This window comes from Geotrypetes seraphini, chromosome 4 (assembly GCF_902459505.1).
Source record: "Geotrypetes seraphini chromosome 4, aGeoSer1.1, whole genome shotgun sequence".
Lineage (NCBI taxonomy): Eukaryota > Metazoa > Chordata > Amphibia > Gymnophiona > Dermophiidae > Geotrypetes > Geotrypetes seraphini.
Window position 1 is genome coordinate 264,390,783 of NC_047087.1, and position 24,504 is coordinate 264,415,286.

Consider the following 24,504-nt stretch of genomic DNA (forward strand, 5'->3'; position numbering starts at 1 on the left):
TGCTTTCTCTGTCAACAAGCAGGACAAATTATCCACACAAGTGAGGAATCCCAAGATGAGGGTTTGCGGAAAGATCAGATCTGTGATGAACTAACTGGAGAATATTTCATATAAGTAACCCCCCAAAAAAGAATAGTTATTAGATATGGAGCCTTTATCAAACACCACTACTACTATTTATCACTTTTATAGTGCTGAAAGGCATACACAGTGCTGCACATTTTGACATTTAATGGATAGTCCCTGCTCAGAAGATAGATTTTTTGAATGCTTCTTCACCAAATATACTGCTTCCTGTACATTAATGATCAAGACAGATGTGTGTAGCTAGGTGTGTAAGGAGGGACTTGTTGCTGCCTTGCAAATATCTTCCATAGTAGCTGGTTTTAGATGAACTAAAGCTGCCTTGGTTCTGACTAGAGGTCTGCACGGGAATGGGGATTGCGAGAATCCTGCGGGTCCCGCGGGAATCCCCCCATAATCCATGGGACTCCCACGGGGACCCCCCTCTGGCCCACGGGACTCCCACGGGGATGGAAGGCTTTGGAAGAAAGGTTCATCCATATAATATAATGGACACATCAGCCTTAATAAAAGAGGGGGTTTATAAGTTAATTACCTGAACAGAAAACAAAAAAAGGGTTCCACCAATGAGATTCCACAAGGAAAACAGCAAAAGAAACTGTGGAATTGATGATCCTGTCAGACGTAATTGCTGCTTTTTATGGGGATGGGTGGGGATGGAGGTAATTCCTTGCGGGGCGGGTGGGGACAGAGAGGATTCTGATGGGGACGGAGAGGATCCTGATGGGGATGGGTGGGATTTCTGTCCCCGTGCAACTCTCTAGTTCTGACTTGATGGGTTTGGCTATATCATTCAAAGTGAGACATGCTTGGTTATAAAATAGCTAAAAACAACATACCAGCCTGTTAGCTATTTTATTTAAAAACAATTTTATCCCGCATATCCAAACAATCTATGCGGGTTACAGAAGTACATATACAAATCAATAGACAAACATACAACACAATTTCTTAAAAAAACAAACAAACGCTAAAATCGTGTGTGTATATATATATATATAAATATAAAAAGCAAACGCTAATGATTCAACAGGTCTTCATTTCTGAAAAAAATAAGCCTTCCATGATTTATGGAAGGTTAATAACACCGGAATCTGATGAATATTAAGAGGTAAAGCATTCCACATACAAGGTCCAGCAACACTGAAAATTCTCAAACGTATTGTGGTTTTGGCGACAGACTTCAATGAAGGAGTTCCCAACAAATATTTTGACTCCCGACCTAAGTGATTGAGAGGGCGTATACCAGGGCTGCCCAAGTCCAGTCCTTGAGATCTACTGGCAGGCCAGGTTTTCAGGATATCCACGAGAGAGATTTGCATACCAAGAAGGCAGTGCAGGCAAATCTTTCTCATGCATATTCATTGTGGATATCTTGAAAACCTGGCCTGTCAGTAGATCTCGAGGACCGGACTTGGGCAGCCCTGGCATATACTGTATGTAGATAATACAAATTGAAAGTTAGTATTCTTACTCAAACTCCTATGTTAGGCCAACAATAAAACTAAGAAGTAAGAACTGCTCATTAATAGAGATAAAGACTTTATTTCTCAAGTGCCCAAAGTCAGCAGAAGAGCAAATCATGGTTGTTGGACTTGTAGCTGGGCTATCATCGATTTCTGTCTTATTTTCTCTATGAGCTTACTTTTTATATATTTTTTTGCTAATGTTATTATTCATTTATGTTATTTTTGCGCTTTTTTCTTATGCTGTAAATGTGTGGTACTTAGCTCGGGTTTGAAGTAACGCCCGGCTTGCTTCCCACATCCACGAATGGAAAAGAGTGCTGAAAAGGGCAGTTCCAGAGCAAAGAGCTGAGACAAGCAAGAGCTCATTCGGGAGCTTGGATGACCCTCGAAGGGAGGAATGCTGGCTTTGGCCTAACCCTTGGTAAGCATGACCTAGACTGGCCTGTCCGGTAGAGCTTGGAGTAACCAAAGAGGGCTCAAGCTTGACTGGTGGAGTGAGTCTTGTGGCCACCAGTACAGCCTAAATCAGGGCTCTGGAACAATCCTGAAAGTAGCCACAAACAAAGTGCTAGCGTGTGACCCGACAGAGAGTCACCCTGCAGGACTGAATGTTTGTGGCTGGAAGCCATGTCCACCTGCATAAGCTCAGGATAATTTGATTCACTGCCAGAACAGGCTTCTTGAAAATCCATAGGTTCTTCCCCCAGGAGGGACAAGTGTTCAGCTTGTTCAGCCTCGATCAGCTCCATGGGTTGTGGCCTGTTGTTCCTGTTTGGCTCAGGAGGATCCCTAGGGAGGCAAGGCTTAAACTTCCTTCCTAACCGGCTTGCCGGTCTGAATGCCAGTGCTGGCTTATCTAGTCTAGGGGCGTGCCCTGTTCTAGGTGTGTCAGCAGATCTCCAGGGGCCTCTAGAGCTCCCCTGGTGGTGGTTTGGACAAAACTCACTACCTTCTTCTTCAGATAAATCTGGCTCCTCCTGGTGGTCAGTGGCATTATTTCTCAAACTAACATCCTGAAAAATCCTGAAATTTTCATTCCTGGGTTTTACTTTTACTTTTTTTCTTGGTTTAATTGGGACCTTGGCAGGCCTTGCGTCTGACTGGTCACATACCCCCACCCTTAAACGCTGCTTATCCCTATAAGCATGGAGTTGGCCAGTATTTTCTGGGATACGGGAGAGAATGTCGACATTAGTATTCAACTTGCCTGGTCGGTGTACCACTGTGAACCGGAAGGTCTGCAGTGCAAGATACCACCGAGTGAGTCGTGCATTATTGTTCCTCATCGTGCTCAACCATTTTAATGCAGCATGATCCGTAACAAGAGTAAACGCACGTTCTTCCAGGTAGTGTACTAAAGTCTCCATTGCCCACTTAACTGCCAAACATTCCAACTCTACTGCAGCGTAGTTCCTTTCATTAGGATGCAATTTCCTACTTAAATATAGGACGGGGTGCTCAAGCCCCTGCTCCTCCTGACTAAGGATGGCACCTAATCCACACCTGGAAGCATCTGTCTGTAGAGTGAATGGCTTATTAAAATCCACGGCAGTCAAGACTGGTTTACACAGGCTCTCCTTCAAGTCCTGAAAAGCTTCCGTACTGCCAAACACCCAGGGTAATTTGTCGGGACTCTCTTTTTTTAACATATTGGTCAATGGGGTAGCCCTGGTGGCAAAATCTGGGATAAACCTCCTATAGTACCCCAGAAGACCCAGAAATCTCCGCAACTGCTTCTTTGAAGTAGGACGTGGATAGTCCTGGATACACTGAACCTTATCCACTAGGGGCCTAATTTTCCCTCGCCCTACTGTGTATCCTAAGTATTTAACTTCCTGTTGGCCCAAAAAACATTTCTTTGGATTTATAGTAAATCCTGCCTTTCTGAGAGATTCCAGCACTGCTGTAACCTGCTCTAAGTGTTGGGTCCACGATGAAGAATATATGACAATATCGTCTAGGTAGGCCTCTGCGTAGGCTTGGTGTCCCCTTAGGACACAGGTGTCAAAGTCGGTCCTCGAGGGCCAGAATCCAGTCGGGTTTTCAGGATTTCCCCAATGAATATGCATGAGATCTATTTGCATGCACTGCTTTCAATGCATATTCATTGGGGAAATCCTGAAAACCCGACTGGATTCCGGCCCTTGAGGAGGGACTTTGACACCCCTGCCTTAGGACCTCGTTTACTGCGCGTTGGTAAGTCGCAGCAGCCCCGTGGAGTCCGAAAGGCATTCGGGTAAATTGATAGAGTCCATAGGGGGTACTAAAAGCTGTTTTGGGCTTGGCAGCAGCTGTTAGGGGAATCTGCCAATACCCTTTGGTAAGGTCAATGGTCGACAAATCCCACTCCTGATACCAATTATGTGGCCACCAGTACAGCCTAAATCAGGGCTCTGGAACAATCCTGAAAGTAGCCACAAACAAAGTGCTAGCGTGTGACCCGACAGAGAGTCACCCTGCAGGACTGAATGTTTGTGGCTGCATGTCCACAAACATGTTTGTCCACCTGCATAAGCTCAGGATAATTTGATTCACTGCCAGAACAGGCTTCTTGAAAATCCATAGGTTCTTCCCCCAGGAGGGACAAGTGTTCAGCTTGTTCAGCCTCGATCAGCTCCATGGGTTGTGGCCTGTTGTTCCTGTTTGGCTCAGGAGGATCCCTAGGGAGGCAAGGCTTAAACTTCCTCCCTAACCGGCTTGCCGGTCTGAATGCCAGTGCTGGCTTATCTAGTCTAGGGGCGTGCCCTGTTCTAGGTGTGTCAGCAGATCTCCAGGGGCCTCTAGAGCTCCCCTGGTGGTGATTTGGACAAAACTCACTACCTTCTTCTTCAGATAAATCTGGCTCCTCCTGGTGGTCAGTGGCATTATTTCTCAAACTAACATCCTGAAAAATCCTGAAATTTTCATTCCTGGGTTTTACTTTTACTTTTTTTCTTGGTTTAATTGGGACCTTGGCAGGCCTTGTGTCTGACTGGTCACAGTCTAAGTGACAAAGAGGCCCTCAGGGAGAGTGAGTGACTGGGAGAGTCCTCCTGGAGAGTGACTGAGAGATTGGAAGTGTCTTCAGGGAGAGACTGAGTGACTGGGAGAGTCCTCAGAGAGCAGTGGAGTAGCCGGAAGGTACAGAAGAGCTTGGAGTGACATGAGAGTACTCAAACTTGACAACTGGCAGAGGGACAGGTGGGAAAGGCTGGTAATTCAAGTGATAGGCAGTGGCACCGGAATGACCCGGTAGACAGACAGAAGAAAGCTGCTAGATGAGTTTGAGCTCCTAGGCAGATGGGGACTGGCGAGTGACTGGCAGAGGAACCAGCAGGGCTGGTAGTGACCGGAGGAGAGACCAGTAATTGTACCGGGAGCAGCCAGAAGATCCAGAAGGAAGCAACCCAAAGAACCAGAGAGCATTGGCCAAAGGTTACTGGCGACTGACTGGTGGGGCCAGTGGTGACCGGCAAAGAGACCAGTAATAGTACTGGAAGCTGCCTGAAGACCCGGAGGACCAATGACCAGGAGGACCCAGTGGCGACCAGGAGGTTCAGAGGAGCCTGATTGGGTTTTAGAAGTGTGTGAATGAAACATGTTTTGTTGTTTTAAAGAGCCTGAAGGAGTTTCAACAGGCAGGAAGGAAGACCAGAAATGCCTGGGGACGAAGAAGTGACGGGTGATGACTGTTCAGCCCGATCACAGACCTTCAGGGACAGGATACCTGCTTTGCCTGTGTTTAATCTACTTTGAGCTACAACTGAAAAAAGGCATCCCTCTCCTCTGCTATGGTCTTGTGAAGGAAACTGAACTAATTTGGCTTTGCTATGACAAAGGGTGTGACGTTTTCTGAAATCAATACTTTTTCATTTCTTATTATATACTACTTTTTGAATATTTATATAACTCCTCATTCATGCTTAAAATGCAGAATAAGTTGTGCAGGTCAGTGAAATAAATTCCTAGTTTTACTGCATTTTGAATTGCACTTTCTAAACAGCAGACTATGAAAAATGTGCAAATTTTATAGTGCACTGTAAGAACCTAAATTGCCTAGAAAAGCATTAACCTACTCAAGCATTTAATTTTCTTATCTTTGAAAACTGAGGTCTAGATATTTTATTGAAAATTCCAAAATAAAGCACAAAATAATTTCAGATTACAGCAAATTGTTCAATATATTCGTCCATATTAGAATTTTATTTTCCAAATTTTCTTAGTCTCTGCATTCAGAAATCATACATCATGGTGCTGCTACTCATGGCATGTCCACCTATTGTTTTCTTTCATATTACACATAATGATTTTGTGAGTAAATTGATTTTTTCCTTGAATTTTAAAAGTATTAATTGTGCATATTTCATTCTAGGAGAAGATCAGTCAATTATTACATTAAAACAAACTTACTTTGAGGCAGTGGTGGCTCTATCTTTAACACCAAGAACTCTTGAATTTAAAAAGTGAACTGGATGGCACTTTTGAAATATTTTCTAAATAAAAGAAAAGTCACATATTAGATTTCTCATATATTCCTTATGATTGCTAAAAGGTATCTATCTATCGATCTATCTATCTATCTAGTGAAAGAAAGAACAATCAAAAATTAGAGTAACAGAGATCTTTGAAGAGGAGGGAATCACTAGTCATACAGCTGGATAATATGAACCAAAAATGTTTGCAGACCTCTAGAAAAAAATAAGATCAATATTCAAAGCAATTTGAATGGGCACAATCTCCTGCCTATTAAAATTGATTGTGGCCACCCATCCGCCAATATTCAGCAACACATAACTGAATAGTTATGCTCATGTCTTTTCTGCTATCAAAATGGCTATCATGCAATCTGCAGTGGCAGTCTCCTGGAGGTTGCTGCAATCATTTTGGCAGTGGAAAGGACATGTGTAGGAGTGACTGGGAATTGTTCCTGCCCCAGCTAGCCACTAGACCACCATGGTAGGTCTGGGGGTAGGGTCTAAAGGTGGGTCCAGAAGGGAGGCATGTTCTGTTCGGGGCGGAGAAAGATGGAAGAGGGCTTCTACTGTTCAGGAAGGACGGAAAGCTAGAAGATCCATTATAACATTTTGATTCAAGCCAAAAACTCACTGGCATTTTCAGCTGAAATTGAAATAAATCCAAACATAAATTTTGGGCTTGTTTTGGTGCCAAAGCCAAAATTCAGTTGGCCTCTCCCTCCCACCCACTCCAGCAAGCTCTGATCATCCCTCCCATCATCCAACACAATCATTGACCCCCTCCACACCCCCCAGCACAGTTTCTAATTCCCACTCTGCCCCAACACAACCTCCAACCTACCCTGACAGTCTCCAATCCCTAGGGGTTACCATTTTTCAGGCTGCAAAAATCCAGACATATGGCCCTGCCCTGTTCCACCTCTGGCCCTGCTCAGTCCTGTCTTTGGCTCTGCCCTAGCCCCTCTTAGTTCAGCCTTCATCCCTGCCCCCACAAATCTCCTCTCTTCTTCCCCAACAAGCTTCAGCCGTCTCTGAAGAGCCTGGAGCATGGGCGGATGTGTGTGAAATCATCCATGCATGCTCCTATGCCCTCCAGATGCAGTCGGAGCTCGTCAGGGCTTTCCAAAACATCCATCCGGGAGCCCAGACAGTCCTCTAAAAACAAGGACATGTTTGGGTTTTCCCAAACGTCTGATAACCCTACCAATCCCCCTCCCTCCCCCAGTGGTTGTCAATGTTTCTAATTCCACTAGTACAGTCTCCAATTCCCCTTCACTCCTGGCATGACCTATGATGCCCCCTCCCATCTAATTTTGATAGGCTTCCCCAGGCCTATCTTAGTCCCTAGAGGTCCAGTGGGGTGATGGGGGCAGAAGCAGCTCCATTAATTTCAAACATTTTTATTGATTACAGTACAACTGATTACCACCTAACAGCAATCCCAACATACAAGGTGTAATACAACCAGACTACAGCAGCAGGACAAATAACAAGAAATATCTAGTCATCAAACATTTTCAACAGTATTGTTTCCCAACTCTCCCCTCCCATGTAACTCTACTCTTGCATATTATTAAACGAAAGATAGAAGTCCTCTTCATGCCTCCAATCAACAAATAACCCAAGGACCTAGAGCTAGATTCACTAAGCCCACCAATCATGTTTGCGATCGTGTACCAACCCGATTTTTCTCCGACCCGATTCACTAACCTCTGTGCCGATCATCCTCCGATTCAATCCGCACATGCAAATGAGGGGGAACAAAATGCAAAGTAGGAAGGATGCGATTCACAAAACAATTTCAGGAACACCGACTGCGCTGCCCGATCAAAAAACAAGCGACTGCTGAGGACCAGTCGCTTGTGCAAAAATCCTGCTCTCTGCCCCGACTCTCCTGCTCTCTGCCCTGATTCTGCTTCTCCTGCTCTCTGCCCCGACTCTGTGCTTTTAACCCACAGGTTAAAACCATGGGCTCACAAAAGTTTCCAGCTCTAAAAAAAAAAAAAAAAAAGTTTGCAGCTTTTACTTCACGGTGAGCATGTGCAGACCATCTACAGGCAAAGAAGATGGTCTGCGCATGTTCAAGGATTGCTCTCCAGCGATCTGTGCAGTTGGTGGGGGGGTGTGCCTCTGATCACCCTCATTTGCATTGCCCCCATTTGTGAATTAGTCAGCCTGCCTCGGATTGGCCATGGATCGGACAGGATTGGGCAGCTTAGTGAATCTAGCCCCTGGTTCCTTATAGTCCCCAAACTTTAAATACAACAATTTGTAATCAGTGATTACATCATGATCAGTACAGCTAAGAAATACAGCTGATCCAAATGATGCAGGAAGAGAACCGCATTACAACTAAAACCAAAAAGTGCAAAACACCAGAAATAATAACAATCATCAACCCATCTCCCACTACAAAAAACAAACAAACAACAACCCTTTTCCCATGACCGATGTCTTGAGCCTGCCAACCATCAGCAACAGGAACAAACTCAGAAGGTATTCAAGATGTTACTATGTGCTCAGGATAGTAAGGATTGGATGAATGGTTCCCAAATTTGTAGGAATATTTTTTTTTTTTTACGTTTAGGGCAAACTCTAGCCATTCTGTGTTCAAGGAGCAATAGCTCATGTAACTGATTTCGCCACTTCCAGTATGATGGGGGGAATCCTTCCCAACCCAAACAAAGAGAATCTCGTTTTTCCCCAGCACACCTACTTTCCTCATAAAATAATGTTGACCAAGAAGAGGAAGGCAGAAATACTCATATTTATTCAATATAAAACCTGCTGCCGACAGCAGAATGGAACAATGAAAGAGGCATTCTACATAAGCCAGAATGGTCCGCCAAAACCTTTTAATTTTCGGGCAGGACCAAAATGCATGGAAAAAAGAGTGTACCTGTTGGGAGCATTTTTGACATGTGGGAGAATCAACATAACCTAAAAAATGAACCTGTTGTTGAGTGAAATATGCTCAATGGACTCAAAATTGGCATTCCTGAAGGTCTGAACTAACAGAGACCTCTGGGAATCTTTTAATCAATGTAAGAAGGTCTAAAGATACCTCCGGTAAGTCCAACTCCTGGCTCCAACGAGCACACAATGCATCCCTGTCCACATTAGCAAAAAAAGTCTCTGAAAATCTTTATATAAAGACCAGTAACAGTGAAACCATCCTCCAAGTAAGGTTCCAGGAGTTCCTGAAGTCTAGCATCAATGGGGAATAAAAGATCAGAAGGGAGGGGGGTCAAAGAATGTACATAATGCTGAAGCTATTTGTAGGTCAAAACATCACCGACATTGAGGGCACAAACCTGTCAAAAAGCAATTGAGGGCATCAGCGTACCATCTTCCTGTAGGACATGGACTAGCAACTTAATGCCCTGGAAATGTAGATGTTGGAAACTGATACTATAAAGTCCAGATGGAAATTACAAGTTACCATGAAGAGGTATTTGGCAACTCTCGGATTGTTTCCCCAAGCCCTAAGAAACGTAGACAAAGGGGTCCTTTTATCAAGCTGCGGTAGGGGTTTAACGCGCGTAATATTGCGCGTTAAACTGCCTGCCGTGCTAGCCGCTAACGCCTGTATTGAGCAGGCGTTAGTTTTTTAGCTGGCCGCGGGGGTTAGCGCATGATGAAATGTCCAACACACTAACCCCACTAGCGTGGCTTGATAAAAGGAGCCCCAAGTCATTTGCAAGGAACGAAAAAGTAGGTTACCTTTTAACAACTGGGGAATTAAGGCACAGCTCCATTTAAAAATGGCTATCACAACTTCTGGTACTCCAGAGGTAGGGTTACCATGCGCTTTCAATGGAAATAAAACCCAGATGTTTCAATCTTCCTTTCTCAGAAGCCATATGGTAGCTCTATCAAGAAGTCATGAGTGGAGTTCATTCCTGCCTCCATTGCCCCACTGGACCATCATAAGAACATATGAGTTGCCATACTGGGACAGATTGAAGATCCATATAGCTTAATATCCTGTTTCCAACAGTGGCCAACCCAGGTCTCAAGTATCTGGCAAGATCCCAAGGAGTAAAACAGCAATGGATTTTCCCAAACCCATCTTAATAATGGCTTATGGACTTTTCTTTTAGAAAATGATCCAAACCTTTTTTCAATCTTGCTAAGCTAATTGCTTTTATATTCTCCAGCAACAAATTCCAGAGTTTAATGACAATTTAGTTGTACACACATCTCAGAATAGTGCGCAAAATTTCATGCATAAATTCACAAGCCATTTATAGAGGCGTGTATATGTAGGGAGGGAGTATATGCAGGCAAACATACTTGAACTCATGGATGTCCTTATATGTAATTTTACAAAACATTCTTTCTCCAGTAAGGTCTGTAAAATATCACTAAAACTGATTATGTCCTGACCCAGACATCTTAATTCTGTTCTCATTTATTCATGTAAAATGCATCCTCACATGTATTTTAAAAATTCCCTCAGTTAAAAAAAATTTCAGTGCTCTGCTCCTTAATAGGCTTCATATCCCTTTCTCTTGCACTCTAGTGGACGCAGAAACAATCCTCAATTACCCCAGGTCTTCCAAGAACATTTTCCAAAATGGCGAGGGACTGACGCCAGATGCTTCTTTGCACAATTGAGACATTTGAGATCAACCAGCATCAGTGTGGAAAATGGTACTAGAGGAGCAGGAGCAAGTAGAGATCACTCATGTCCTCACTAGACCTCCACAGATAACCATATAGGTATAAGAAGAACTGGCTCATGAGAATATTTGCAATAAATTTAGTCACTAGGTGGAGCTGTAGAAAACTTCCCATTGCTCCACCTGGGATTTTACCTTTTTTTTGGTTAACAAGCCAATTCTTTAAAACAGTGTCCCACAAACGTTTTGAAGCCACAGCACCCTAAACTAAGGACCTCAGCTGGAGGCCCTCTGGAAATGCGCACGCATGTCATGATATCAACATTCACACAAGTGCAGAGGCCCTCCAGATGGTGTCCTGAGCCTGCTATTACTACGCCAGTGCGGGGGTGCTGGAGGAGGAAAGGCACTGGTGAGGAGAGGTGCTAGCATCAGCTGACTTCCTAGAGGATTTGCCTCTCGCCATGAGAGGCATGTCCTGTAAGCAGTCAGTCGGCACCGGTGCCTCTCCTCCTTGCTGGCGTTTCGCAGCACATCCGTGGTAGTTTGCGATAAACTGCTTTAAAAGATGGTGAGCCAGACATGGGGCTTACCGTTCATGTTGCTGAAGCCAGAAATTGATATGTTCCAAGCTGCAGCAATCCACGGAAAGTTATCTTGGGATTCACCAAACTATGGTACTTGGGTGGCACAATTTGGTGAATCCCATGGTAAAACAGTATAGTAATATAATATAGAAACACTAGTGTTTAAGCCCGTTACATTAACGGGTGCTAGAATATATGTCTGTCTGTCTTTCTTTCTTTCTCTCTCCCTGCCCCTGTCTCTCTCTTCCTTTCTTTCTGTCTTTCTCCCTCCCGCTGTCTGTCCTTCTTTCTTTCTGGTTCCCTCTCTGGCACCTTGTCTGTCTTTCTGTCTCTCTCCCTGCCCACTCTCTTTCTGTGTGTCTGTCTTTCGTTCTAATGCGCTGCCTGCCTGCCTGTCTTTCTGTCTCTCCATGGTCCCCTCTGTCTCCCCTCCCCCAAAGCAAACTAAGATTGCTCCCAGGCCCCCTTTCCCTCTCCGTCCCCTCCACTTCCCTGTGCAGCAGCAGCAGCATTTCCCTCCCACCCTTCCCTGTGCAGCAGCAGCATTTCCCGGCCTTCCCTGTGCAGAAGCAGCATTTCTCCCCCACACACACACTTTCCTGTGCAGCAGCATTTCCCACCCTTCCCTGTGCAGCAGCAGCATTTCCCGGCCTTCCCTGTGCAGAAGCAGCATTTCCCCCCCCCACACACACACACTTCCCTGTGCAGCAGTAGCATTTCCCGGCCTTCCCTGTACAGAAGCAGCATTTCCCCCCCACACACACACACTTTCCTGTGCAGCAGCAGCATTTCCCGACCTTCCCTGTGCAGAAGCAGCATTTCCCCCCCCCACACACACACACTTCCCTGTGCAGCAGTAGCATTTCCCGGCCTTCCCTGTACAGAAGCAGCATTTCCCCCCCCACACACACACACACTTCCCTGTGCAGCAGCATTTCCCGGCCTTCCCTGTGCAGCAGCAGCATTTCCTGCCACCCCCTTTCCAGCCGCTACATTTAAATTCAGAGAAAAGCGCTGCACCGCGCTACCGCTGGCTTCGGCATCTTCTATCCAATGCGGCCAACCCTAGCGGAAACAGGAAATAGTCAGAGAGGGCGGACCGCAGTGGACAGAAGACGGCAAGGCCAGCGGTAGCGCGGTGCAGCGCTTTTCTCTGAATTTAAACGCGGGTGAGCCGGCGTGAAGGAGGAGGCTTAAAAGTAGCTGGTTTTGGCGGTGAGTGAGGGTGGGAGTGGGGAGTTGCTGGCTGTGCCTCTCCGTGTTCGAATTCGAAAATGGAATTCGGCACGGAGGGACACAGCACTTGTCGGCAATCGGAGGGGGGGGCGAGGACGCAGCTCAGGAGACTGGGAAGGTGTTGGTGGATGGCGGCGGGAGCCTCCTCCTGCAGGCGCTCATGTCTCAGGGGTCCGGCTCTTCCCGGCAGGGAGGAGCTTGCCTGCGCTTCCTCGTAGCAGCAGTTGGTAAGTGAGGGCGTGAGGAGGGGAGTGGCCAGAATGTTCCCTGCTGCCGGGTTCTAAAATGGAACACGGCCACGGATCACACACCATAGCGGCAGGGATCATGCTGTTTTAACAGCGCATGCGCCGGTAAGCTTTTATTATATAGGATGATGGCAGATAAAGGCCAAATGGACCACCTAGTCTGCCCATCCACAGTAACCATTATCTCTTTCTCTCTCCGAGAGATCCCACGTGGCTATCCCAGGCCCTCTTGAATTCAGACACAATCTCTGTCTCCACCACCTCTTTTATCTATTACAACTTAGTAAACAGAGATCTAGCTTACTCATTTTTATTTCAATGAAGGGTTACCAAGATTTACCTCTTGCAACAGTGTAAGTTGATTGGAAAGTTGCTGCACACTGTATTCATTTATGAAATAAGAATCTCTTTCACAGACTTTCATATAGGATCCTGAAAATCCTTCTATAAATCTGGGATAGCACGGCCTTGGTAGAGCCGAAACAATGTTATACTTCTGATGCAGTACAAGGGCTTCATTTCCTTTGGAATGTGTCCATTTAAAGCTCTGTGAAAAGAAAATTCAGAACAAATAGATCCAGTTTAAAAAAACTTAAGACTCAGGCTGGCCAATATAAGACACAGGAGGCAGGCTGGGTAACTCCTGCAGTCGGCGCTGACTGCAGCTATTTCATGCCGGACCATTTCCAGTGACCTGCATTGAATATCCATTTATTTTTATGGCCAGCTTAAATTTAACCAGTTACATCATTTTTCATTGCTGGCCAATGGTAACTTATAGCAGCCACTGAGGGTTGATTCATAAGTCATGGCAACTATACTTTTTTTCTCATAAATGCACCAGCACTGGAAATCAAATACAGTGTTCCCCCGGTCATTTGCGGTTTGCTGTTCACGGTCCAGGTCATTCGCAGATTTTCCAACCGCGAATGACTGGGCCGGAGCGCCAGCGAGTGAAGGAAATCACTCACGGTATGCTCTGACCGCCTCTTCCTGCACTAAAGTCGAGCCTCACCAATCAGGAGCTATGTGTCAAAGCAGCTTCTGATTGGTGAGGCCCGACTTTAGTGCAGGAAGAGGCGGTCGGAGCGCTCCGGCTGCCCTCTCCTATCTCCCCCGCTAAAAACCGTATTCACAGTTTTTCAGCATTCGCGGGGGTTCCTGGAATGGAACCCCTGCGAATATCGGGGGAGTACTGTATATATGTTTGAAAGTGTGTGACGTGTACTTCTTTATTTTGGTACCAGATGAGAGATGAGTGCAGCGGTCTCTGGTAGGGGAGAAGCAAAAAAAACAAAACAAACAAAAACCCCCAAGACATTTGAAATCATCATTTTATTATCAAACAAGTAATACATTAGCTGTTTCACTAAACCAAGCACACAATCAGCTTGACAGTGAGCATGTTTAACAGTTAACATCTTTCAAAGTGTTGTAATGAAGGATTATGGCGTTGTGCAACAATTCTGGACGTTTCTCCTGTACTGCACGACGCAAGTGGTTCTGCAGCAATCACTTGTAATACTGTGCATTCACTGAACTGGATGACACACAGGACAATCTGGGAGGCTAGAGGATGTTAACAGTTAAACAGTTTTATTTGTACTTTGTTGCTCATGTAGTACACTGTATGCCATAATAAAATGATGATGTCAAATATCATGTTTTATGCTTTCCCCCTACCAGAGACCGCTGCATTCATCTCTCACCTGGTGGCAACAATAAGAAGTACAGGTCACACACTTGCACCTGTATATATTAGATTTCCAGTGTAGGTGCCATTTTTTTTAGAGAAAAAAATTAATTGCCATGACTTATGAATCGACCCTCGTATTTGCACGAACCAATCTGGCTGCTAAATTTGTGGTCAGCGCTGAAAATTGGTGACTACTGCGTGAAATAGCCAGTTAAATTTTATCTGACTATTTGGATTTGGCCGGCTAAGTGCTATTTAACCAGTGAGCACCATTTTTGGCTGGTTAAATGGTGTTGAATATCAGCCAGAAATTTAATCTACTATAATAAAATGCTCACGTGCGCATGCGCACTCTTACCTGCGTGTTCCCTGATCCCTGATCTGTATGTCCGTGGCAGGTAAGAGTACGCATGCGTGCTTAGGGTTCTATTCTAACGACCGGTGGCAGGTAACACGCTTTGACTCCCCTCCCGGCGCCGACCCTACCCGGCACACCCGAAACTCCCGTTGACCCTCCCAGCTGAACCTTCCACCGCGAGATGAACACAAACCTCCCGGCTCCAGCAGCGTTCGAGGCACAGTAAACACGCTGCTTCACATCCTTCTACTGGCCTGATTTCCTCTGCCGCGTCCCTGATGACATCATCAGAGATGTGGCAGAGGAAATTAGGGCAGTAGGACGCGAAGCAGCGTGTTTACTGTGCCTCAGACGCTACTGGAGCCGGGAGGTTTGTCGGCCGTCTAGCAGTGGGAGGGTCGGCTGGGAGGGTCAATGGGGGTTTCGGGTGTGCTGGGTAGGGTCGGCGCGGGGGGGGGGGCTTAAATGGAAACATGCTGCTCAGGGGGATGTGATGGAGGCAGGCAGGCTGGCATCGGGAGAGGGGTGGGACAAAGTATGGAAGATAGTGATGGAGACATAGGAAGGAGGCACTGGGGGCACTAAGGACACGGGAAGGAGGCACTGGGGGCACTAAGGACGTAGGAAGGGGACTGAGGGCACTAAGGACATAGGAGGCACTGAGGGCACCAAGGACATAGGAAGGGGCACTAAGGACATAGGGAGAGACACAGACAGAAAAAATGACAGATAGGCAGCGTCCAAGGAGAGAGAGACAAAGAAAAAACAAACAGACAGACAGACATCTACTCTAGCACCTGTTAATGTAACGGGCTTATACACTAGTATTCTATATTTGGATAATTTATCTGATTAATTTTGGAACTTAACTCAGTAACTCATGATTGTTAAATTTCCTGGGTCTCTCATTTCTTACATTTCAATCAAACAACTCATTGCCATGTTAAATTTTAGGAGGATTAAGAAGTGTGCCAAGGCCATGCCCATTAGTTAACTGGGTAGCACCAGTTCTAGACAACTACAGCCATATTCTATAAACTGCGCCGATATTAGGCACCACTGCCTAGCTATGCCTACGTTCGGGATCTGCACCAAACTTAATTTTTTTAATTGACTTAATCGACTGGTTTATCAGCCAATCAAAAAAAAAAAAATGCAATTTAAGAGTTTGGCGCTGAACTCTTAGAATGCCTAGCGACACCTAAGTGGAGGCGCCCTTGCATGCCTAACACTGCTTAATGACACCTATATTTAAAAGTAGGCATGGTTATGGGCGGAGAATAGGTATGATTGAGTTAGGCGTCATTAGACATCTGACATAGGTGCCGCCACATTAGGCGAGTGAAAAGCTGGCCTAATGAAGCGGCGTTTATGTCTAGGATGCCTAAGTCTGCTTAGGCACTGATAGGCGTGATTCTATAAATGGCACCTGGCAGTTGACTGACAACCGTGCCAAGCGGTGCCTACAATGTGGGCACATTTAGGCACCATTCTGGCCTTTAATGCTAGTTGGTTAAATCTGGCCGCACAGATTGCAGCTTCAGTTTAACCTAGTGTCCTGCAAACTTTGCGAAGCAGCGGCACACTAAATATGGTGATTGCGGCTCGAGGCATGCGCAGGCGTTGACGTTGACACATACACGAAGGCCCTCCAGATGGGGCCTTGAGCCACCAGTAGGGAGTGCTGGAAGAGGCACAGAAAGGAGAGGTGTTGGCGCTGGCTGACTGCCTACAGCCGCGAGAGGCACATCTTATAGGCAGTCAGCTGGCACCAGTGCCTCTCCTCCTCTCTGGCATGTTGCAGCACACCTGGAATCTCAGGAGGTACACAGTTGCGATATACTGGTTTAACCAGATACTATTACTATTATTTATTTATATACCACTTATAGCCTAAGTGGTTTACATTCAGGTACTCAAGCATTTTCCTTATCTGTCCCAGTGGACTCACACTCTGTCTAATGTACCAAGGGCAATGGGGGATTAAGTGACTTGCCCAGGGGCACAAGGAGCAGTGTGGGATAAAGATATCAATTAACTTTAATCTGCAGTAGTTAGCAGCATTCACTTAACTAGGCATCTGAGTGAATATCCAGTCAAAGATAACCATTAACAAATATATTAGCCTGTTCAATCTTGCCCTTTATGTATCCTTTTTAATCTTCTGGGAAAGATATTGAAGTAGACACACGTTTATATTCTGGTCTTAACGCAGGCTCAGAAAATGAATAGTTTTCTTTATACTGTTTAGTGTACTATTGCAAAAAAATCTCCTTGTTCTTAATATACAGTATATAAAGCCTATTTGCACTCAAGAAAATACAGACCAGAAAAACAAAAGAGGTGGCAAACCACAAAAGTCAAACCAAAAATGCAAGGAGTGGAAAGCCACACATAACCAGGAGAAAAGGAGTCCAAAATAAAATCACTTTATTAAAATCGCTATATAAAAAGTGATGCAGCAAAATCCAGATGAATGGCTGTACAAAGGACCCAACAAGGACCTTGTTTCGGCAGCCTATACTAGGGGTAAGTAATTCCAGTCCTCGAGAGCTGGAGCCAGGTCAGGTTTTTAGGATATCCACAATAAATATGTATGAGATGGATTTGCATGCACTGTCTCCTTCAAATCTATCTCATGCATATTTATTGTGGATATCCTGAAAACCTGACCTGGCTTCGGCTCTCGAGGACCGGAATTACCTACCCCTGGCCTATACCTTCATCAGGAATCCGTATATTGTGCATTAGTCTTCTTTGTAGCAGGACACTAAAGCACGATTGTGCTAGCTAGCATGGATCTCAAAGTCCCTCCTTGAGGGCCGCAATCCAGTCGGGTTTTCAGGATTTCCCTAATGAATATGCATGAGATCTATGTGTATGCACTGCTTTCAATGCATATTCATTGGGGAAATCCTGAAAACCCGACTGAATTGCGGCCCTCAAGGAGGGACTTTGAGATCCCTGTCTAGAGGTTAAGCTGCCATATAAGGGCTTTTCTCCCCTAATGTGGCATCTTGAGTCCTAGCAGTTTGTGGTTGCCATTTTGAACCCAAAACTAACAAGAGACATAGGTCTGCAGGATGCCTACAGATAGGGATGGAGGGGGGAAGAGTGTCTACTCAGGAGGGGAAAGCTCTTCAGGGGAGCATTGGATGAGTATAAAGAAAGCAGTCTGAATGGTTTATCATAAGTTGTCCTCCTCATGTAACCTAGGAGTCAGTAACCAGTTGGTGTCTTCCATGGTATATTAAGGTGCAGTAAAAGCTTGACTTTCTTTGCAGCTTAATAAACTCTTTATTACAGAATTGTATAAGTTGCTATAGAATGCACCTCCTAGGCTGACATAGAAAACAGAAGGCTGTGGTGATAACTCATAACTGCATTAGCAGCTGATCTGTTTTAAAAATGTGCATAATAAAGGTTTCATGGTAGAATACACACAAACCTTTCTGGAAATGTTATCTTCAGAAAACTTTGTGCACAGTGAGTGTAAAGATCTTGTATCTTCATCAAACTCATTCTTTCTGCTACCAGTGTCTTGAAGCGATGATAACAACTGTTCACCACGGTTATCTTTTGGAATTAGCTAAAAAGAAATTTACATTGATAATATATAACATATATGTTGTACTGTGAGAGGGTGGTGTATATGCTTTGTACTCCCCCCGGCACATACTCAGTTCAACTGGCATCCCCCGTGCACTCAATTGTTGGGTTTCCAAGTGAACTGAGCATATGTGGGAGGGAGGGGGAGCATCAGCGTTGGCACTAGAGAATGACACGGTGACAAAATTCATCACCATTCCCGTCCCTGCGGATAACCACGGGAAATAAACCCATGTCATTTTTTAGTGTCTATTTCAGCCTTAGTCCTTCTACACCAGCATTCTTCAAAGCAAAGCCTGAGGGTCAGTAGTTGTGGCCATTCATACTCTGATTTTTCCCTATCTCCTTAAAGAATGACATGAAGATTGTTTACCGCGGTTATCCGCGGGGACGGTTAACGGTGATGAATTTTGTCACCGTGTCATTCTCTAGTTGGCACTTCTTATTTTCTTATGAATCTGCTTGGGACTCCAGAAAAGACTCTTCAGCTGGCAGGGCCCTGGGGATTCTCACCAGCTACATTAATGTGTGTTGCCCTGTCCCCCTGGGTCCACCTGTGACTATGCCACTGGGGCAACTGAGACATCCAAGTCAGGATATGTTAAATTCCCCACTGTATTTTACAAAAGGCTACAGCTAGAGTTCACTGCTACCATTTTAAACCATGCCGCCATTGGGGGCAGGATCGAGTGGGAATTACTCCTGCTTGGAAGACCTCCTCAGGTTGGGGTTATTGCTCGCACTGGGAATGTTAAAGAGGTATAGGTGAAGGGAAGTGGCACGCATGCACGGTAGGGGGTGGGTGTGGAGCAGGGGGGTAGAGATGAGGATGGGTGCCTGGGGCAGACTGCCCCTCCCCCTCCGCTCTATATCACTGCTCTCATGCCTGCTTAAATTGCTTTGAATATCAGGGAGAACATGTCTTAACGGTAGCCCACATTGATAACTGCAACCCTTAATGGATCTTACCTGAATGTACTGCTGAATATGGCCAATTATTTGAACAAGTTTTGGAAAACTATTTTTCTGACAGTTATCTGGGTACCCTTTGCTGGCCAGCACTGATCTGCTAAATTCAGTTGCACCCCAGGAACACCCCCTGTACTGCTTCTTTTATCTGGGTAAATGTTGTGATTTGCAAAGACTTACCCCCTCTTCTACGAAACCGCGCTAGCAGTTTCTAGCGTGGGGAGCTGCGCTGAATGGCCCGCGCTGCTCCCGAAGCTGATAGGAACTCAATGAGCGTCGGGAGCAGTCCGGGCCATTCAACACGGCTCTCTGTGCTAAAAAACGCTAGCGCGGTTTCGTAGAAGAGGGGGGTAAACTTATCCAGTGAGACAAGGGAAAACTTAAAATGTAAGAGTTTGCACCTACCCAAAAAGTTTTTCCAACCGTACATCACACACGCAGGACAGTGGAACATAAAACTCAATCATCTTAAGAAGGGTTACCTTTGTAAGCTAATCTGACAATGATCTTGTTAGTCCAATAAAAAAAGGTACTACTTTAATTCTTTTTGGGGTTTTTTAAAAAAAATTTCTACATATTAAAATGAACAAGGAATGAGTTAATAGCGCAACTTTTTTTAACACCTTTTTTTCTGAATGAAGTAATAGTTACCGTGGAATATATAAAAGTTTCCAGCATATCTAGGAGATCAGGGTTTGCAGTAAAGTCTACAGTGCAGCAGTCTTCGATCCAGGTTTGCAGCAGACAGAATGTTCGATTATATATTTTGGCAAGGGTAGTTGATGAAGTCACGTTTTCACTATAGATTGAGAAAATCAATTGATTGCAACATAGAAACACCTTTCTACCTGAACATAACCAGGTTGATTTATGAGTGTATGAGATTTATGACTGTATTCTTCAAAAATGTCTTGTAATCATAATTTAAATAGTTTGCTTTATTTGTACTGTAGCGATATTTTAGCGAACACCTGTATTCAGAAATTGTACAAACACTTTCACCAGGCTATCCCTGACACACAATCCAAAGCCTTTTTAGACACTCTGGGGCTGATTCTGTAAAGGACGTCTAAAAGACAGGCGTCATTTAGACGTCCAGGAACACAATGCTGAGCATGATTCTATAACGCACTATAGAGAATCGCGCTCAGCAGTGCTGAGCGAATCTATATTGTTAGATGTCCCTTTACAGAATCAAGTGTTTTTACGTGCTGTTTAGGCATCCCGCTGCACAACGCTGTCTTTGACAGAGCTATTTTATAGCAGCCATGCTTCCCATTTAAAACATGATCCATATGTAGAAAATGCTTTATAAAATTGCTCCCTGTAGTGTTAAGTCCAAATCTTTCCTCGACTCTACCCTGGAAACACTCTGCTCATCATAGATAAAAGTATGTACAGTACACAAAGTCATTGGGAACATATTTTACCCATATACATATGCAACAAGCAATTTTATAGAAAGATTTTTCTGTTTTTTTTATGCATATAAATTCATTTAAAAATTACCTTCTAGTTCCCAACTGAATTTTAATTTTTAGATCTTAGTTTTACCATGTCATTTCTTTCCAGTCAGAGACTTTGGATTAGAGAATGACATGAAGACAGGTATCTGCAGGGCAGGGATGGTGACAGAGCCCACAGGGATGGGGTAGGGATGCAGATGGAGCCTGCAGGGATAGGGATGGGGACAGGGACAGAGCCGACAAACTTTGCCTCTAAAAATTTGAGACAAGTATCAATATGTAAAAGCTTAACACATCTTAGGCAATTGGTAACTGAATTCAATGATTTAAAAAAAATTGCTGAAGATGCTTTTGGATTTCTATGAACTACTGTTAAATGACATCATTTGTGTCTTGTCTGCCATCTGCTTCACCCTTCCATCATGTGCCCAGCTGCTCAAGCATCTTACTGTTACTGCAACAGATTCATCCGTTACTACTGGCATCAAGGAACATTTCTATACCCATGTCTGAAAGACAAACCAATTACCTTCCCAGACGATATAAAAACATATGCAACTGAATTTTGGGAAGGTTACAGTGTCTGTTTGGCTCCTCACACTGTTAGCTTTTTCTTTTTCAACAGTTTTATATGAAGGTTGTAGCAAAACCAGATCGTAATGGAAAGCTCTATTTGTTATTTATAAACAGTTGTACAGAATATTGTCCCTTTTGATGCTTTAATATAAAGATTTAAATATAAAATCATACATGTTCCAGGCTTGTAGAAATGAGGACAGAGTCCACAGGGATGGAGCAGGGACAAAACTCGCGGGGATGGGGTTAGGGACAGAGATGGAGCTCGCGGGGACAGGGACAAACTTTGTCTCCGTGTCATTCTCTACTTTGGATTTCTAGCCAACCTCTAATGCAGCGGTTCCCAACCCTGTCCTGGAGGACTCCCAGGCCAGTCGGGTTTTCAGGATAGCCCTAATGAATATGCATAAGAGAGAGATCTGCATATAACGGAAGTGCCAGGCATGCAAATCTGCTCCATGCAATCCTGAAAACCTGACTGGCCTGGGGGTCCTCCAGGACAGGGTTGGGAACCACTGCTCTAATGGATGCTAACTAGGAATTAGAATTGGTGATGTGATACTGACCTTGACAAAGAACTCTTGGCTCTTTCAATAAGAAACTGCAGAAAATCTTTCTGTGCACAAAAATAACGAAAAGTGTAGAGGAACTGTTGCACATAACCTTCTAAAAAAGCATTCCTGTGAAACACAAGAATAATTTGCATGTTAAAGTTAAAAAAAAGATGATTATTAATTAGGTCAGAATACCACGGAAAGCATACTATGCTACAAACACAACTGGAGAAAAGAGCAGCCTCAACCTAGTCATCAGAATACACACAGCCAGACTAATTTCAAGAATATATATAGAAAGAATATGTTCATAAGGTTCATCTTCCTAGGTCACCACTTTACCTTTCAGTTTCACAATATCTAATTCCCTATACTCCTTCCAGAACTCTTTGATCCTCCCAATCCATCACTTCTGCCATCTTTGTTTTCACTCAATCCGATCAAATGTTTTTAGTATCACTAGCCAACCCTGTGGAATATCCTGCCATTCATGTCGTGACATATACTAGCTACTCCTCAAAAGTAATTAATTACAGTTACTGGGATAGTGCAGTAATTAACTATAGTAACTAATTACGAGTAACTGAAAATCGCACAACACTGTCTATTTTATGTATTTATTTAATTCATTTTCTATCTCGTCCTCCCCAAAGAGCTCAGGACGGATTACAGGTTAACATACATAATATATAGTTAGGTTACAATTTGCCATAGTTACAGTACAAGTTTTTTCTCTGGTACAAGTTTTTATCCTAACTTGACACATACTAGGGATCCAATAACAATATCCAAAATATACAGTTTACAGGTTAAATTTGTCACAGTTACAGAACAAGATTTTTCATCCTAATGCAACACATCATAAGGATCTTGTATCAAAATACATTTCTTTGTAATCTATCGGTCACGGGCAGAGGAGTTAGGTGAGCAGGTATGTTTTTATTGCTTTCCTATAGTTGAGGAGTCTTTCAAGGGATCTAATCTGTGGGGGAAGTTGGTATGAAGTGGGAGTAGGAATGTCATTTGGCAGTTTGCAGTTGAAGGGCACAACTAGGGGGCGTTTTGAAGCGTATTTCATCCAGGGCTATCACCGCTACCAGCTGACTTATCAAAGACAAGTTCTAATTATAAGCAGCTGTGAGCGCTTGAGGTCTTTTCTCCCCTGCTAAAGAACTTATGGTACGAATTTAGAAGAACTTTAATTCAAATGAACATAAAATAGGGTCCTAACGTAACCCATATCCAGTAGGGCTATTGGTGTATGACATATTATTTGAAGGATAGTGAGTACTAATGGCTAGTAAACATATAAACTAGCTTATCCATGTATTTTCAGCCCTTATACAGACAACACTGGGTCAAAAATCCCTCTGAATGGCCAGATATTATCTGTATAATATAGGGTAAAGCAAAAGCAGTCTTAAAACTTATTCAGGTATTTAGTTGTTATATGACTAACATAGGTTTGGTTTAGGCCTGCCATATACCAGGCCTAAACTAAATGTATAGTGCAGGCATGGTGACTACTTTATCCATATTTTAGTGTCATCACTTATAGTGCTGGCCTTTAAATCAACAAAGTCGTTGTGCTGGCTCAAAATCCAGCCTATTAATTTCTTTTTTCACATAGCACTTTAACTGAAATTTTCTATAAACCTATGGAAGCATTACAGGTCATCAAATTACCTTTAATTTGGTCTGTGAATGGATGTTGTTTGACCATTGATAATGTAAATATAGGTCATTCACAGAACAACATTAATCAGTCATTTTAATTCCCCCTTCTTCTAGGGCAATTATGGACTTGGTAACATGTGAATTCCAGCTTTCAGAGATGTTCCAGAAAACACATACTCCAATAATGTACCACAAATTTCCCACAAAGAAACACTTAGGCCTTCAATGTAATAATTTTCATGTATAGTGCCTTATAAAATTGTACATTTTTCACATTCTGCTGTATTGAGTTAAAAGATGTGAAGACTTGTGGAACTAAGACTTTTTTTATTTATTATTCCTTATTACTATTTAAATAGTTATAAAATTGTTCCTTCACATTAAGAGGGCAATTCTATAATGAGATGACTAGTGGTGTAGCTAGGACTGAATGGGATCCAGATGGAAAAATTAAGATGGTCCCACCCCCCACCCCTCTGTAAGACCATCTTTCCCAAGGTAGTGGGTTGGTGGGGAGGGGAGAAGAGGAAGAATCCCTTTAGAGTTTCAGTAAACAAATCCTGCAAAAATCATATTCCACGCCTATATAGAAAACCTGTCAGATGATGGAACAGACATGGAAGCCTTCAGAGAGCTGGTTTCGGGGATGCTATTATTTTCTGTTTAAAGGATCCTCAAGCTCCCTCTGGGTGATGCCCCTCATTCCTTGTTGAGGGGCTTCCACATAGAGGGGCTTCAATCAAAGGGTAATAGAAATAAAAACAGAAATGCAAGATATTAGAGATGCACATTTCCCATAAATGACTTATTTACATTTAATAAATTCAGACGAGAAAAAAAAATAAATTTCTTCTACCATTGTTGCCTGGTCATTGCTTTGGTACTAATGTCTCTTT

The 24,504-nt window shown here is 43.9% G+C and overlaps 1 protein-coding gene across 12 annotated transcripts in view; it reads right to left on the bottom strand.

Annotated features, from left to right (window-relative positions):
• KNDC1 (kinase non-catalytic C-lobe domain containing 1) overlaps positions 1-24,504 on the bottom strand; it is a 116,293-nt gene that overhangs the window by 14,359 nt on the left and 77,430 nt on the right. For 11 of the 12 annotated variants that reach the window (XM_033941852.1, XM_033941853.1, XM_033941850.1 and 8 more), the window contains 5 exons: positions 21,944-22,057; positions 19,987-20,134; positions 18,206-18,346; positions 13,044-13,250; positions 5,943-6,025 (listed from right to left, as the gene is read on the bottom strand). In XM_033941852.1, coding sequence (XP_033797743.1) covers positions 5,943-6,025; positions 13,044-13,250; positions 18,206-18,346; positions 19,987-20,134; positions 21,944-22,057 — 693 coding nt within the window. The remainder of the gene's footprint in view (positions 1-5,942; positions 6,026-13,043; positions 13,251-18,205; positions 18,347-19,986; positions 20,135-21,943; positions 22,058-24,504) is intronic. The other variant, XM_033941854.1, reaches the window with a different exon arrangement.